The sequence below is a fragment of the Diorhabda sublineata genome, chromosome 6 (assembly GCF_026230105.1).
Source record: "Diorhabda sublineata isolate icDioSubl1.1 chromosome 6, icDioSubl1.1, whole genome shotgun sequence".
Lineage (NCBI taxonomy): Eukaryota > Metazoa > Arthropoda > Insecta > Coleoptera > Chrysomelidae > Diorhabda > Diorhabda sublineata.
This window is the reverse complement of record NC_079479.1, coordinates 24,384,120-24,399,622: the sequence shown is the minus strand read 5'-3', so window position 1 is coordinate 24,399,622 and position 15,503 is coordinate 24,384,120. Positions and strand designations below refer to the sequence as shown.

Genomic DNA, 15,503 nt, shown 5'->3' with positions numbered 1-15,503 from the left:
GTATCTTTACTGTCTTTTGTTTGACGATTTTGTATTATTTTGTTTCGTTGTAGGTCTTCCGGAAGCTCTCATTCCGGTACAACTTTTGTGGGTGAACTTGGTAACTGACGGTCTTCCAGCTACTGCTCTCGGTTTCAATCCACCAGATTTAGATATTATGAAGAAACCTCCGCGTAAAGCCGACGAATCTTTGATATCTGGTTGGTTGTTCTTCAGATATATGGCTATTGGAGGTTACGTAGGTGCTGCCACCGTTGGAGCTGCTGCATGGTGGTTCATGTACAGTCCTGAAGGACCTCAAATGAACTACTACCAATTGGTAAGAGATTGATTTGTTTTAAAATGGAAAGGTTGCGGGAAAAAAAGGAATTGCTTTAGATATTGCATTTTTTTTAAAGATAGTTTGGATCTCTGTTATCGCTTAATCCAATTTTCATTTTTTGTTGTTTCATCATCTATTATACTAACTTTGGTGTACACCTGATATTATGCAATCCTAATTAAGATGGTTTTTTACTGAATATTATATCAGATCAGAATTATTTGGATTTGAGAAACTAGAAGTGAGCAACAGAATGAAATTTGTAGCTAATTAGTTGCTGAATAATGAACTCTGTTGTTGAAGACGAACAAATTAAAAAAAAACTATCCTAAATTTGAATAGTTGACCACTTGACACTAAAATTTAATTTTTTTCCATATAATTAGGAAGTTGGTACTAATCATTTGCTGAGTAATGAATTTTGTTACTTACGACAAACAAATTTAAAAAAAAACTATCCAATAATTCAATAATTACCAGCTTAACACTAAAATTTAATTGTCTTTCTAATAATTTGAAAGTTGTTGCTGAATAGTGGAATTTTGTTGTTTACGACGAACAAATTAAAAAAAAACATCTCAAAATTGAATAATGGACAATTCGTCATGTGAATTTAATTGTTTTTCTTATAATTGGAAAGTTGTTGCTAATTAGTTGTCGAATAGCGGAATTTTGTTGCTTACGACGAACAAATTTTTGAAAAAAATCAGCACGAAATCGACAAAATTTGTTGCTAACTGGTTTATGTATAGTGAATTGTGTTGTTTACGACGCTCAAATTTTGGAAGAAAAGTATTCCAAAAGTGATTAATTAACAGTTTGACATATAAATTTTATTATTTTTGTCATAATTTGTTATTTATTGCTAATTAGTGAGTTGAATAGTGATATTTGTTGCTAACAACGAACGAATTTTAAGGAAAACTATGCCGAAATTGAATAATTGACAATTTGAACATATGAATTCTATTGTTTTCCTTATAATTTGGAATTTGTTACTAATTAGTTGCTGAATATTATTGTTGCTTATGACGAACAAATTGAAAGAAAAACTATCTCATAATTGAATAATTGACAGCTCGACAAATGGAGTTAATTATTTTTGTTATAATTTGGAATTTGTTGCTTATTAGTAGCTAAATAATGAATTCAGTTGTTCTGATGAACAAATTGTACAAAAAGTTTCCCCAATTAATTGTATAATTAACAGTATCATGTGGAATGTCTTATGCTAGTTTTATTGCTTATGTCGACCAAATTTTTTGAAAAACTATCCCAAAATTGTACAAAAAGTTTCCCCAATTAATTGTATAATTAACAGTATCATGTGGAATGTCTTATGCTAGTTTTATTGCTTATGTCGACCAAATTTTTTGAAAAACTATCCCAAAATTGTACAAAAAGTGTCCCAAAATTAATTGATTAATCAACTTTTCCTTTGTTTTGTTAATTGTTTTTTCATTTTTTTCTGCACATTTACCCAATAATGAAAATATTTTTCTTCATATGAGTATTAAAACTAATCTATCCATCAGATTTTCACAAAATTTTGACACATGATATTAGAAACATGAAGAAAACTAACAATATAACCACCACAGTGAAAGCTTTTCTGAAAACTAATCGTTCTAGTATGTTATATGAAAATTTTTTCAAAAAATATACTCTACTGATTTTGAATCATTGAATGGTTCCTTGAATCATTTTCGGATTCATTTCCAAATTAAAAAAAAATCATTTTTTTAAAATTAACGTTCTTTTATTGTTTTCAGACTCATCATTTGCAATGTAGCGGAGGCGGTCCCGATTTCAAAGGTGTGAATTGTAAAGTTTTCAACGATCCCCATCCAATGACCATGGCTCTATCTGTCTTGGTAACAATTGAAATGTTGAACGCCATGAACAGGTATATTTTATTTATTTAAAACTAAATAATTGTTATTGGTAAACAGGTACGTGAATAAAAAGCCAAAAGATGATGACTGTATTCGGAAATGGATGCTGTAATTAAATTTTTAACAAAGGTGTATTTGTCCATAATTTCTTTTTATTAATTGCTTTTTTAGCGACACTTCGTATTTAAAAAGATCCTAGGTGATTATTTAATTTTTATCGTGGGATATAGGGGTAAGGGTTCGTTCTAATGATATTAATTTAATGAAAATTATGGTGGTTTTCAGTTTTTTATATAAACAATTTTTTTGTACAAGCAAAACCGAAAAAGATATCAGACTGAAATACTCAAATTGGGCTGGGTATATTTCCAATTAGAGGCTTTCCCTTTCCATAAAGAAATTTTTGATTAAGATCAATTTAAAATTAGTTTTTAATATAGATTATATTTTCAGCTTATCGGAAAATCAATCTTTGATCGCCATGCCCCCATGGTGCAATTGGTGGTTGATCGGCTCAATGGCTCTCTCATTTACACTTCATTTTGTTATAATCTACGTTGACGTTCTCTCCGTAAGTAATTAAATTTCAATAGATACGATGTATGATCAATAAATAAAACATTAACGTATATTTTTATATTTTTTTATAGGCCGTATTCCAGGTGTGTCCATTGACAATAGAAGAATGGATGACAGTGATGAAATTTTCAATTCCAGTAGTATTACTCGACGAAACATTGAAATTCGTCGCCAGAAAAATTGCAGACGGTGAGAACTGCATATACACTGTGCATTGGATGGTACTAATGTGGGCTGTGTTCTTTGGCTTTTTGCGTGTGTGCCCTATTTAAAAAATAAAACCAGCGGTGTGCGTTTCACGAACTATACCGCCTCTTCTAGACGAGGATAGAGCCTTAGTGTGTGTAAACGGGTGTAAAAATATTTATTTGATGACAAACTTTATACAAAATGAATTGATTTATTTGAAATAATATAATTGGTGATTTTGAAAACCTAAAATTTTACAATTTTCCCAATATATTTCACTACCCTAATCAACTTCGAGTCCTTCTAGTTGATATTAACTTGTATTCGTAGCTGTTTCAATTTAAATTTCGTTTTTTTTTTAATTTTTATACTAAAACGGTGTTTTATCACCCGCATTACTCCACTAAAATGCAATTCTAACAAAAGCTCAGCTTCCTTGTATGAGAAGCAACCACCACCAAATAAAAATATCAAGATGTATATAATATATCTTGATATTTTTTTTTGAAAAACTGAAGAAGTCGACAAATGAAGAAAGAAGGCAAGTCGTGTGACCTATAGGGTTTGTTGTGATCTTTAGGACTTTAGTGGAAAAAGAAGTGTGTCTAATGTTGCCCGCGCATTAAATTGACTACCAACAGAAACAATTACGTGTAAATGAAATGGATATGTAACTGTTTGACGAGTTTCTCGAAAGTCCTAGGATGGAACCGTGAGGTTCAAAATAAGAATAAAAAATTTGGAAATTGTATATGGAAATTGAATTCATCAGTAGTCATATTTATAAATACACTATATTTGTTTTAAATCCCAAAAAGAATAATCGAATTTATAGAATCATACATACTAGAATTGATTTTGGCACTCAACGTGTTGATATGTCGTTGGTTTCACAAAATAATACATATTAGACCTACTTTTGGCAGTAAACGCGTTGATATATCGTTGGTTCCAATAAATCCTACATACTAGACCTACTTTTGGCAGTTAACATCTATATATTGTTGGTTTCATAAAATCCTACATACTAGACCTACATTTGGCAATCAGTGTGTTGATATATATTTGATGTGTTGGTTTTGAGGACATTTCCCTTTTTTTATCAAACCTCACCTTAATAGAGGTAAAAACTCTCGGGCTTATGGCCCTCTGGTGAAATTTTTTTTGTAAACTTCACAAAAAACCATTGGGGATGATAATGGTAACGTACTGGACCCAACCAGATTTGATACACGCGAACATCGAAAGGTGTGTTTCGGTTTTAATACTCTCATTTCATTTTCAAAAAAGAAAAAATTTAATGGCTTAAAAATTCGAACCAGTTTTAATACACGTAACAGTCAACGTGGTGATGTATCATTGGTTTTGGTGACTTGTTTCAGTTTTCAAATAGGGTGAACCTCGAAGGGGGTGGTAATTTAACGTCTAGGGTCTTTATTATCTCCAAATGTATGATTTTGTGTTAAAAACTCAGAAAAAAAGAGAATAATCAATGGTATAAAAATACGGATATATTGATGGCTACTTAAAATACTTACTGGACCTCAGCTTACCTAAGTGTGGTATTCAACTGGTTAATCATTCTTAAAATATTGTGAACCTCGACAAGGGCTGCGATTTTAACATATAGGCGTTTATCACTTCCCAAATCCCCCAAAAAACTAAATGGTGCAAAATATGGAGGTATCGGTGGCTAATTACCAAATATATCCCAAGATTTATACAATTTTTGGGGTTTATTTTACCCAGTATACGATTTTTTTTAAGAACAAGAAAAAATCGAGTGGTGCAAAATATGGAGAACATGGTAGCTATTTATACAGGATGTCGTACGATAAATGTGTATCACTTGGCACTCAACGTGTTAAGGATATTGTAGAAGATGTTACTTTTCACATTACCTTTGAGTTGAAAACATTTGGTGTAGTAAATTATTTTAAAATGCAATTTCAACTGTCAAATTTTTTGTTTATTTGTTTGTTGTTTCATCTTTGGACTTTTGAGAAACCCTTCGTGTAACGTAGACATCTTAAATATTTGGATTAATTTTTATATACCTTAAATATTGTTTGCTTGAAGAGTATTCTAATTATTTCCTTCCCATTTTCTGTTATTTTCAGTTAGTATTTTTTTCTATTCATTTATTAAGAACATTTAATGCTCTCATTATAATTTTTTTGTTGTAATTATCGCCTTTTTCTTGCGAAAACTTTGGATATCATAAGCGTTGCCTTACTACCACTACATTAACATTTGAAATTGAACCCTCTGGTCCCTGGAGCCAGAAATAGATCCAAATTACACTATTTGGTCCTTCGACTTGAAAATACAAACCAAATAGTGTAATTGTGTCGATGCAGTGATTGTTTTGAAGTTCATTCTTCAGATTCAAACTTTTTTCCAAATAAATATCTGAACTTCAGTGTAACTTTCGTTATTGATTCAGAAACTGTACCCTCTTCATGTTTTGATGTTCATTCAGTTGATTGATTTCTTGTGATAACTATTCCAGGAACTTTTGGTAATATTAACTAGCATTGTCTGGTCTTTAGAGCCGGAAATGAATCCAAATTACATTCTCTGGCACTTAGAGCCTGAAATATAGCCTCTAAAGACCAAATAGTATTGTTGTGTGGATGTAGTGCAGTTTTTGCAGCTCATTTTTTTATTTTGAGACATTTTGCAAAAGATATCAGGACTTTGATGTAACTTTCCTTATAATAAACTTCTCCTTTTCTCTAGATCTTCATTCAGGTTATTTATTTTTTTGTGATTACTAAGTTGAAATTTCGTTGGTGATATTAATGCACTGTTTACTACCACTACATCAACACTTAAAATTGCACTGACTGGTCCTTTGAGCCGGAAATACAGCCTCGAAGGACCAAATAGTGTATTTGTGTCGATTTAGTGATGATGTGTTGTAGCTGGTGAATGTTTCTTTCTTGAAATTTCTTGATGATTCTTCACTGAACGCTCACAAATTTTGCTATTTTTTTATTCTGGCGAATCTGATGTTTTAAGATGTCTGTAATTGATACATAAAAAAATACTTTTCGGGTGAAAGGTGACTTCGGATTTTTCTAGTTTAATTGTATGATCGAGTTATTTTTTGTGAATATATACATTTAAAATAATAATAATAATAAAGATTCATCATATATTGTTCAGACATTGTCTCAATTTTGTATACTATTTCTGATTTTGATATTTCTAGTAGTGTTTTTATAGTAAAAATAAAACTTTTTGATATTTTTATATGAAAAAGAAGAATATTTCGAAGACGGTTTCCAAATACCATATTTTAATTTATATTTTACATTCCAGTGCAGAATTTTCGGAAAAATTTTGGTCTAAGAACTTACTGAGCTCTCTGCTGACATGAATACATACAATTTTTTGTTAATATTGACTTTTTTCTATTCTTACATCTAATTTTTTTCGTATATCCGACTGTCGCCACCTCTATCACTTTCTTCTCTCTCCTTGATCGTCCCTTATTTTTTTTCATTTCACTGATATTCAGTCCTTTTCCAAAATCATCTGTTATTCTTTCATTTTAATCAGATATTGATTGGTTCGTATAATTTCTTTACTTTCCCAATTCCATGTACATAATTTTGATCACTTGTAGCTTCTTCTTCTGAGAAATCTTGAAATCCAATTCCGTATCTACCCGGTTTACAATCATATATAAAAACGCGCTAATCTGGCGTTTTCGAGGTAGCGGGATCCATTCATCTAGATATCTGAAATAGTACTTCCGGTTTTATTAATAATTTGATCGGTTTTGAATTTGATTTATGATTACATGAATCGGAAATTCCTTTTAATTATAAAGAAATATCGTATTTCATAGACAAATATCTTTTCTCAAATTGTAGCCCAATTAACCTAACTTTACCAGAAAAGGGAACCCGAATTTAAATAGAAATTTAATAAATAAAAAAGTGGAAAATGATTGTTTTTTTTTCTGACTGTACGTCTTTTCCCTCAGCAGGAATCTAAAAATGAGTGACCCAAAATTATAACTTTGTTTAATTCATAAATCCAGCTCAAAAAGTCAGTCAATTAATCCAGATATTGGTAAAGTAAAAATCTGGGATCTCAATAAATGGATTCTACCAACATGAAAACGCTACACTAACGTTTTTTATTATGATTTTGACTTTCTTGTAACTTTACGTCTTCCTTATCTGCAGAGAAAAATGGACCCCAAAAATAACTATTTACGTTTAATTGATATATTCAGTTCAAAAAGTCAGTCAATCAATCCAGTTCTTAGCGAAACCGTAATCTATGACCTCGATATATAGATTCTACCTTCACGAAAACGCTAAATTAACATTTTTCTTAATATGATATTGACTTTTTTCTCACTGTACGTCTGTTCCCTCTGCATTTCGAAATGAGCCTCCCAAAAAATATATTTTCATTTAAATCAGCCTATCGTAATCCGAGACTGTATAAATGGTTTCTACCATCACGAAAACGCTAAACTAACGTTTCATTATATCCTAACCGGACAGATACGGAAATATAGCCATATCTTATAAATAGGGGTGAGAATGTGCCCTATGAAGATCTGAAGTAAAATCTAGTCTTGATTTTTTTTATTTTAAGCTACACCAACAGTTATAATAACACTAGTTTTGGTAATCACAAATAAAACTTGAAAATATTTATTTTTGCATACATAAAAAATGGATTATTGGTTCTTCGTTGATTATTAAATTGAAATTCATACAAATATTTATGTTATTTATATTACCACTACACCAACATTCACATTTACAATTCCTGGTCCTTCGAGTCCGGAGTATACCCATTTTTATTGAATTTCATATACAACCGTATCGATTTGAAATTTTTCTATCTATTCATTCGATTATGAAATCGATTTAAAAATGATATGAACTGGTCACATAAGTTAGTGATATTTTCTAGTAGGGAAGTTTATACAATTGAAAATATTTACTAGGTTTTAGTGTAGTTCAATTTTAGGGAATGTAATATGAGAAAATAATTTCACTAAAATATATTATTATACAAAAATGAGACAGTGTGCATTGGCCCTAACATTACTTTTGATTATATCGATGGTAGGCATATTAAGTACTTTATTTAAAAAAAAAAAATTCAAAAAAGTTGGTACCATCTAGTTTAATAGCACGAGTATTCATTGGGAACATTTTTTATAGTTATTTTTAGAAGTTTTTTTACATTTTCCAGAAAGTGGGGTATCAAAAAATCTATAAAAAAATCCTTAGATGTAAAGAATTTTTCAATATGAATGATTTCGTAAGTACTTTTCTGAACACGAACAGTTATTGAACACAAAGAAGAATGATCTAAGAACACTGGGAAGTTCTAAAAAACAAACTAAAACTACAGAATTTTTTTGTGGCGGTTGCCTTTTACTGGTTTAGTACATTGTATGCAAACCCTTGGCGATCATCATTAGGGGAATCTTTATCAAACCAGGCTATTAAGTTTGTCTTCTTCCTGGTCCTCTCTCCAAATATTTTGCCTTGCATCATCGCTTGCAGTAATGTATATCTGGAGAATTGTCATTACTTCTGAGGACTTCTCCATTTGTTACCTGGATGGCCCAAGTGATATGTCTATAAATCCACATTTTGAATGATTCTAAGTTTTTGCTCATACCTCAAAGACTCGACTCCATAAAACAAGACACAGAAAACTTTTATTTTAAGACTCTTTTGGTTAAAAGTTAATTTGCCCTTATTTCCTAGTCTTCTCTCATTGTTTCCTTTTTTTTTTGTTTGTTCTCCTTCGATTCTAAGGTCTGCGGATTGATTCCAGTGGATGTTTCCAACTATTCTAAGGTCTTTAGTGTTTATTCTTCTTTTTTCAAGTATCTAAGTAGAAAGTTAGTTGTCCAAAACTTGAAGCAGCTTCTTTTTGAAACTATTTTCACTAAAATCTGATTGAGAAACTAGTCGTTAGATGCAAAGTTGAACTGCTTGAGCAACTTTAGGACAGATTATGCAAGACTTAAATCTTCACCTCTTCACTGAAATTATTCTTAGAGAGTCGATCCATATTGAGGTTAAGTTCTCGTGGAAGTGGGATTCAGGTCACTGTTTCCAAAGTTGTACCAGGATAAAAACTGGCTGTTTGAAATCTGTACTTTTAGATTCTTTAGATGCAATTTTACCAAACCGGTAACAGATTTAGACAAATATCTTAGTTCTAAATCTCAAATAACGCTGTTTCTTCAGTTTAGTATTGAATACAGATTATCTAGAAACTTCCTGGGTAGACGTAAAGTACTATTAGATGTTAATTTATGTCTCTCTAATCTAATTTACATTTTTCGAAATGTTTGTCAAAGGATTTTTGAAAATGGTACTGTCAAGTCAGTTTTCAAACATATCTCAATGACACAATGTAAAAATATACAAAGGTTACAGTTTTCAAAGGATTCTAAAGGATAGCTTCTCCATAGAGGTGAATTGATTTGTATTTGACAAAATACAAATATTTTAAAAATAAACTCGATAGGTGCCTACTTTTTCATTTAATTCACAAGCAAAGAAAGTTTTTTAACCATCGAGAATGTAGTGGCCCACGAATATTTTTTTTGTAATATATCAAATGTGATCTACGCCTCTTGTGAAAATAGTTTCTTGGGGTTAATTTATTTATATGAAATTACATAATTTTAAATAATATATTCAATGTATAAATAGTACATTTCTACCCATTTTTTTAAGGTCTGGAGATGTTTTAATTATCAATTAATGACCTATTGCAGAGTTTGTCAAAAAGTCGTAGAGAAATTCCCTTCAAGATAAAATAAAACTTAAACGGAGTTCAAAAGTGAATATTTCGAATCTTTTTTATTTTTTTTTTTTCATTATTTTTGTCTACTTTTTGACTTGCACTGTGTTTATTACAGCCCCTTATACAATCCGAGAAATTCAAATCAGTTTAAAGGGTGATTTTGTTGAGTTTCTCGAGGTTGGTGCAAGTTTTCTATTTTTTTTTTTTCGAAATACATATTTTACATTGAGCTTTGCTCACGTATTTCGATATTTAAATAAATTATATGTAAATATTGTAATGGGCCGTGTTGAATTTAAATAAAAAGAAAAATGAATTTTTGATTTTCTTTTTGTGACGTTTTTGATGACAGTCCACCGATTTTTAGGTCAATATTTTGACCAAATATAAAAAATAAAATTAAATGAAAAAAATATTGATATAAAGAAGATCCTGCCACACTATTTATTCCAAAAATCAAAATTTTTAACCTAGTACTGCAAATTTTCACATTTTTTTAAAAATTCCTCACATTTTCTGTTTTTATGCACAAAACATTTTTATTTTTGAACACAAAACAATTTTAATTCTTTACATAATAAATGTATATTACATAATATGACTAATGCGTTTCGAGGAATTAATTCAAATATAAGAAAATATTTTTATGAATAAAATCATTGAGTAATAAAAACTTCTCTTCGCAAGAACCATCATATTTCTCATTTTCTTCGGAAAGAGAAAGGTGCTATACATATTTTACCGTTTTTATTCGACAATTATGCAACATATCTTTTATTAAAACTCGATTTAATATCCTGATTCATGATTGTAACTACATACAGTGTGATCAGAACGTAATAAACTCATTAATTCAATTGGAAAACCCCGAAAGAAGTGAATTCTTAACTTAAACTTTGTACTGTTCACTTTTTGGATAGTAACGTCTCGATAAACCTCACAACCTTCCCGTCCTTCATTCTTTATTCTGGTATTGAGGAAAACAAACCAAAAAGTCTTAGAGTGGGGCATAATTGCAAAAAACGTGTAGTTAACCCCTTAACTTGTCTTGAAGAAATCGCATCTATCATCTAGATTCTTTCCTGTGTTCTGTAGACGAATTCATAGTGTAATATCCTGTCATTTTCTTTAGCTCTAATTTGAGTTGAATAGGAAAGGAATTTTGTTCTTTGATCTATCATCCAACACCATACAGTTTACTATTCGGTTGGCAAAGTCCCTATAAATCTCACAGTCTTCCAATTTTTCTTCTGTTATTAAGAAAAACAAACCAAAATATCTATAGTTGAAAAGCACGTCTTGTAGAAATCACAGTTACAATCTAGATCCTTTCCGGTATTTTGCAGATGATAAATCAAATGGTAATCATCTAAGGGTGTGCTTGTCATTTTCTTTAGTGCTAATTTAAGTCGAGTAGGAGAGGAATTTCGTTTATTAATCATTTTCCAGGATCTAATCTTCCTCTTTGGTTACCATTCTTTAACTGCCTACCTATGGCTGCGAAACAGCAGAATTTTTCTGATCTACCTTTCCTTATTCCCTCATTCATTTTTTATTTTCATTCGTTATTAAATTTTCGTTATTTTTTATTTCTATACATTTATCATCATTATTTCTATTCATCTTCAATCATTCATGTCTTTCTCTCAATTTTCAACCATTCGTTTTCTTTATTTCTATTGCTTTTCAATTCTCTTCATCCTCATTTATTTTTCATTGTCTCCTATTTATATTCCTAAAGGATTAATTTTCATCCGCTTGCTTTGTAATTTTCCTTGCCAGGTCTATTATAAAAATGTAACAATAACTTTTCTTTAACTGTTGGTAGCCGGTTGGGAAACAGAATTGTTCTGGTGCCTCTCTTGCCACCCTAATGACTTAATCCAATTGTTTTGATGGATAATTTTCACTTTTGTCCTGTGACGATGCATGTCATTTTCTTTTACTCTAATTTCAGTGTGGCGGGAGAGAAATTTTGTCCTTTAATCATTTACCATAATATAATCTTCCCCTTTTATTCCCATTCTTCATCTGCCATCTCTTGAAAGCTGACTGGGAAACAGAAGAATTATTTTGGTACCTCTCTTGTTCTTTTGCCACCCTAATCACTTAATCTAATTGTTTAATGTCCACTCATCACTTTTGTCTTGTAAGGATGCCTGTCATTTTGTTTAGTTTTAAATTCAGTCTGGCAAGAGAGGAATTTTGTCCTTCAATCATTGCTACGATCTAATCTTCCTCTTGATTTTTTTATCTCTATTTTCACTTGTTTCTATCCATTTTTTTCCATTTACATGTATTCCTATTGATTTCCATTAATTTCTTGTTATCTTGGTTTATTTTTATTCATTTTCATTTTTTTCGCTTCTATTTATTTATCATCATATCTATTTCCAATCAATTATTTCTACTTCCATTTGTTTATCTCCATTTTCAACCATTTTCTCCGTTTTCTATATATTTCTTTTCATTTTCATAAATTTCTCTCCATCCTCATTTATTTTTCATTGTCTCAATTTATTATCACCTTTGTTTCATAATGATTTATTTATCTCCATTTCAACTTGTTTCTCTCCATTTCCATTTCACATTCTACTTTTATTTTCGTTCTCTTCTTATATTTACCTTCATTTTATTTTATTTCTCATCATTTTCTTCTTCTATTTTTCTCCATCCTCATTTATTTTTCATTGTCTCCATTTATTATCAACTTTTTTCTTCATCTTCATTTATAAATGTCCATTTCCTTCTATTTCTTAACATTCTCTTTATTTTCGTTTTCTTCTTTTATTTCTCTTCATTTTCTTCTTTTATTTCTGTTCATTTTCTTCTTTTATTTCTGTTCATTTTCATTATTTTTTTGTTTGTATTTATTTAGCATCATCATTTCAATTCATCATCAAATATTTATTTCTATTTCCACTCGTTTATCTCCATTTTCAACCTTCATTGTCCATATTTTTTATTCCCATTAATTTCTCTACATCCTCATTTATTTTCCATTGTCTCCATATATCACCTCTCTTGTTCATATTAATTTATTCATCTCCATTTCCACTTGTTTCTCTCCATTTTTATTTATTCCTTCCTATTCATATTTATTTTTGTTCTTTTATTTATCTTCATTTTCTTCTGTTATTTCTCTCTTTTTTTCTATTAATTTCTATTCATCTTCAATCATTCATTTCTATTTTCACTCTTATCTCAATTTTCAACCTTCGTTTTCTATATTTTTTATTCCCATACACTACTTCTACTTATATTCCTAATGAATCAATTTTCATCAGCTTTTTTTGTGACTTTCCCAATTTTCTTGCCTAGTTTATTCTGAAAATGTAACAAGTTGGTTTAAAAATTACTTATAGTTGGAAATACCTTAAAGCCTTAAATCTGTCCTGCAGAAACCACCTCTACCATCTAGAACTTCTCCGGCGAAATAAAAAAAATTGTAACCACTTTTTGCATGTATGTGCAGTAATAACATGTTTAGTGAATTATAAAAAACTGTAACGTACAGGGCGAGTCACCTAACACATGTCCTGATGAAAAAATAAATTCTAAAATATACAGAATATCTCTTCAATGGTATTTTTTAGTTTCACAGTAATTTTTATATTCCAAGCTTTCAGTGGTAATATAAATGACGCTGAGAGACTTTTACCAAATGCTTAGTCCACTTCACTTTACAGTATGTTTACTTAATGAAAAAATGTTGCACATTCATAATAAATTATTCACACTTTATCATAACAATTTTTAAACAAAGTTTCAACAAAAATTTTGTGCATATTTTTAAATTTTATTAAACAGAATGGAATATTTGAAATTAAGTTAATCGAAAATACGTATCACTGTTTAATTATACAATTCATAAATTAACGAAACTCAAATATTTCCCTTAGTTTTACAAAAAAAATATTTTTTCAAATAGATCGCCCCAAATGCTTAGTCGATTAAAATTATGTAGGGTACACAAAACAACCTATAAGATATATTATTTTGAATAATACACCCTATATATATTTAGTTTTTCATAGTTTTCGTTCACATATCCGTTAATTGAAAAATTAGTGAAATCAGTTACATGATTTACAATAAATTAGGTTAGCTACGTTCATACATGTCATCGCCATTTTAGTTATGACGACAAATCGCCATTTATAAATGTCCGGGTCCAAATAAAACGAATTCTCACAACAAAATGAAAAATTTTTCTTATGGATACTTCGCATATTTGAGTTGAGAAAACTTTTAAAAAAAGATTCTTTTGAATATTCTCTGTTATAAATATAAATCGAATCAAATATTTTGAGGTTAAGTTGTTTTACACTTGAATAAGTCACGGTAGATTAAATTTCTTCTTCTTTTTTCTTCCATAATAGGTCTAACGCGTATTCCTCCTTCAATACATTTCCTAATCTTGGTTCCAGATTGTCACTCTACCTCTTCTGTGTTAGGCCTCTACTCTGTGTTCTAATTGGAGATTTATCCCTTGCTATTTTCCCATTCTCGATTTTTAAATGTTGGTTCCATTGTTTTTTACGCTGTGAGACCCATTCGTTAATATTATCTACGTCACAAATTCGTTTGATGTTTTCGTTTCTGTCTCGGTCTACTTGTGTTTTTCCCGAGATCCGCTTGAGAATTTTAATTTCTTTGGTCTTCAAGAGTTGTTTCGTTTTTGATGTTTCTGGTCTTATTTCTGATGTCTGTTTGTAAATTGACCCCGCTGTTGCTCTAGCTACTTTTCCGAATTTGAATAAATTATCAAACCTCAAAAGCAAAAATATTGTAGAAAGAATAGTTTTCACTCAAAGAAAGGACCTCCAGGAAAGCAAAAACCATTTTCCTTTGCCTAACAAGGTTATCGCGATAGCGTTTTAGGTTAGTTTAAAAAGGTTAGGTTAGGTTAGTACGCGTAACCGATAGAAAAAATATTAATAGTGTGAGTGGAATATAAATAGAATTGTACTATTGGCCGAGACAGAAAAAGCTTCCATATACCATTCTATTTTCTTCTACTCACCAATAAATTCAAAACTTGTGATTCTTCTCTTTTGCCACTTGAAACTTCAACGTCATTTCGATCCAATGGGAATAGAGTAGAGAGGAATAGAGAGTAGTACACCGATGTTCTTTCTCTATCTACCAGCTGTTTGAGTCCACTTCAACAATCTTTCACACCTCACTTTCTCTATATTTACTATTTTCCCTATGGGGCAACCTCAATGTAAACTGATCGTGGTTCACACATAGCTCTGAGGACCGTTTTAAAAATTAGGTTGGTTAGATAGTTAACTAAATCGTGAAAAATAAAGGGTAAACTAATAGAGTTGAAAGAAGAATATTATGGAAAAGAAAATATTTGTTTTATAGTAAAGTAAGTTTTTTACTGAAAATTGACGCTTCTGTTAAACCGCGTTCGTAAAATTGATTTATTTGGAACCAACACTAACTTTTTACATCACTTTCACTTTTTTAATTTAAACAAATATTTCAGAATAAATAACATTCATATTACAAAATGGATTGTTTAACATCCATCCACACATTTTCATACCTAATTCGTTTAGTACATGGAGTAATTATACCTGAGTGAAAGTAATAAAAATAAGGTTAACCTCTATAAATCGTATTCGCATATAAATATATGGGCTATAATAAATTGTATTGTTGACTCGCTCTGTATATGAACTATACTAACAGAT

The 15,503-nt window shown here is 30.2% G+C and overlaps 1 protein-coding gene across 6 annotated transcripts in view; it reads left to right on the top strand.

The window, feature by feature from the left end:
• LOC130445940 (calcium-transporting ATPase sarcoplasmic/endoplasmic reticulum type) overlaps positions 1–15,503 on the top strand; it is a 52,621-nt gene that overhangs the window by 33,056 nt on the left and 4,062 nt on the right. For 3 of the 6 annotated variants that reach the window (XM_056781857.1, XM_056781856.1, XM_056781858.1), the window contains exons 8-11: positions 54–319; positions 2,095–2,228; positions 2,671–2,788; positions 2,868–2,985. In XM_056781857.1, the coding sequence (XP_056637835.1) occupies positions 54–319; positions 2,095–2,228; positions 2,671–2,788; positions 2,868–2,985 (636 nt within the window). Of the gene's footprint in view, positions 1–53; positions 320–2,094; positions 2,229–2,670; positions 2,789–2,867; positions 3,352–15,503 lie in introns of those variants that run through there. The other 3 variants (XM_056781852.1, XM_056781855.1, XM_056781853.1) reach the window with 1 other exon arrangement.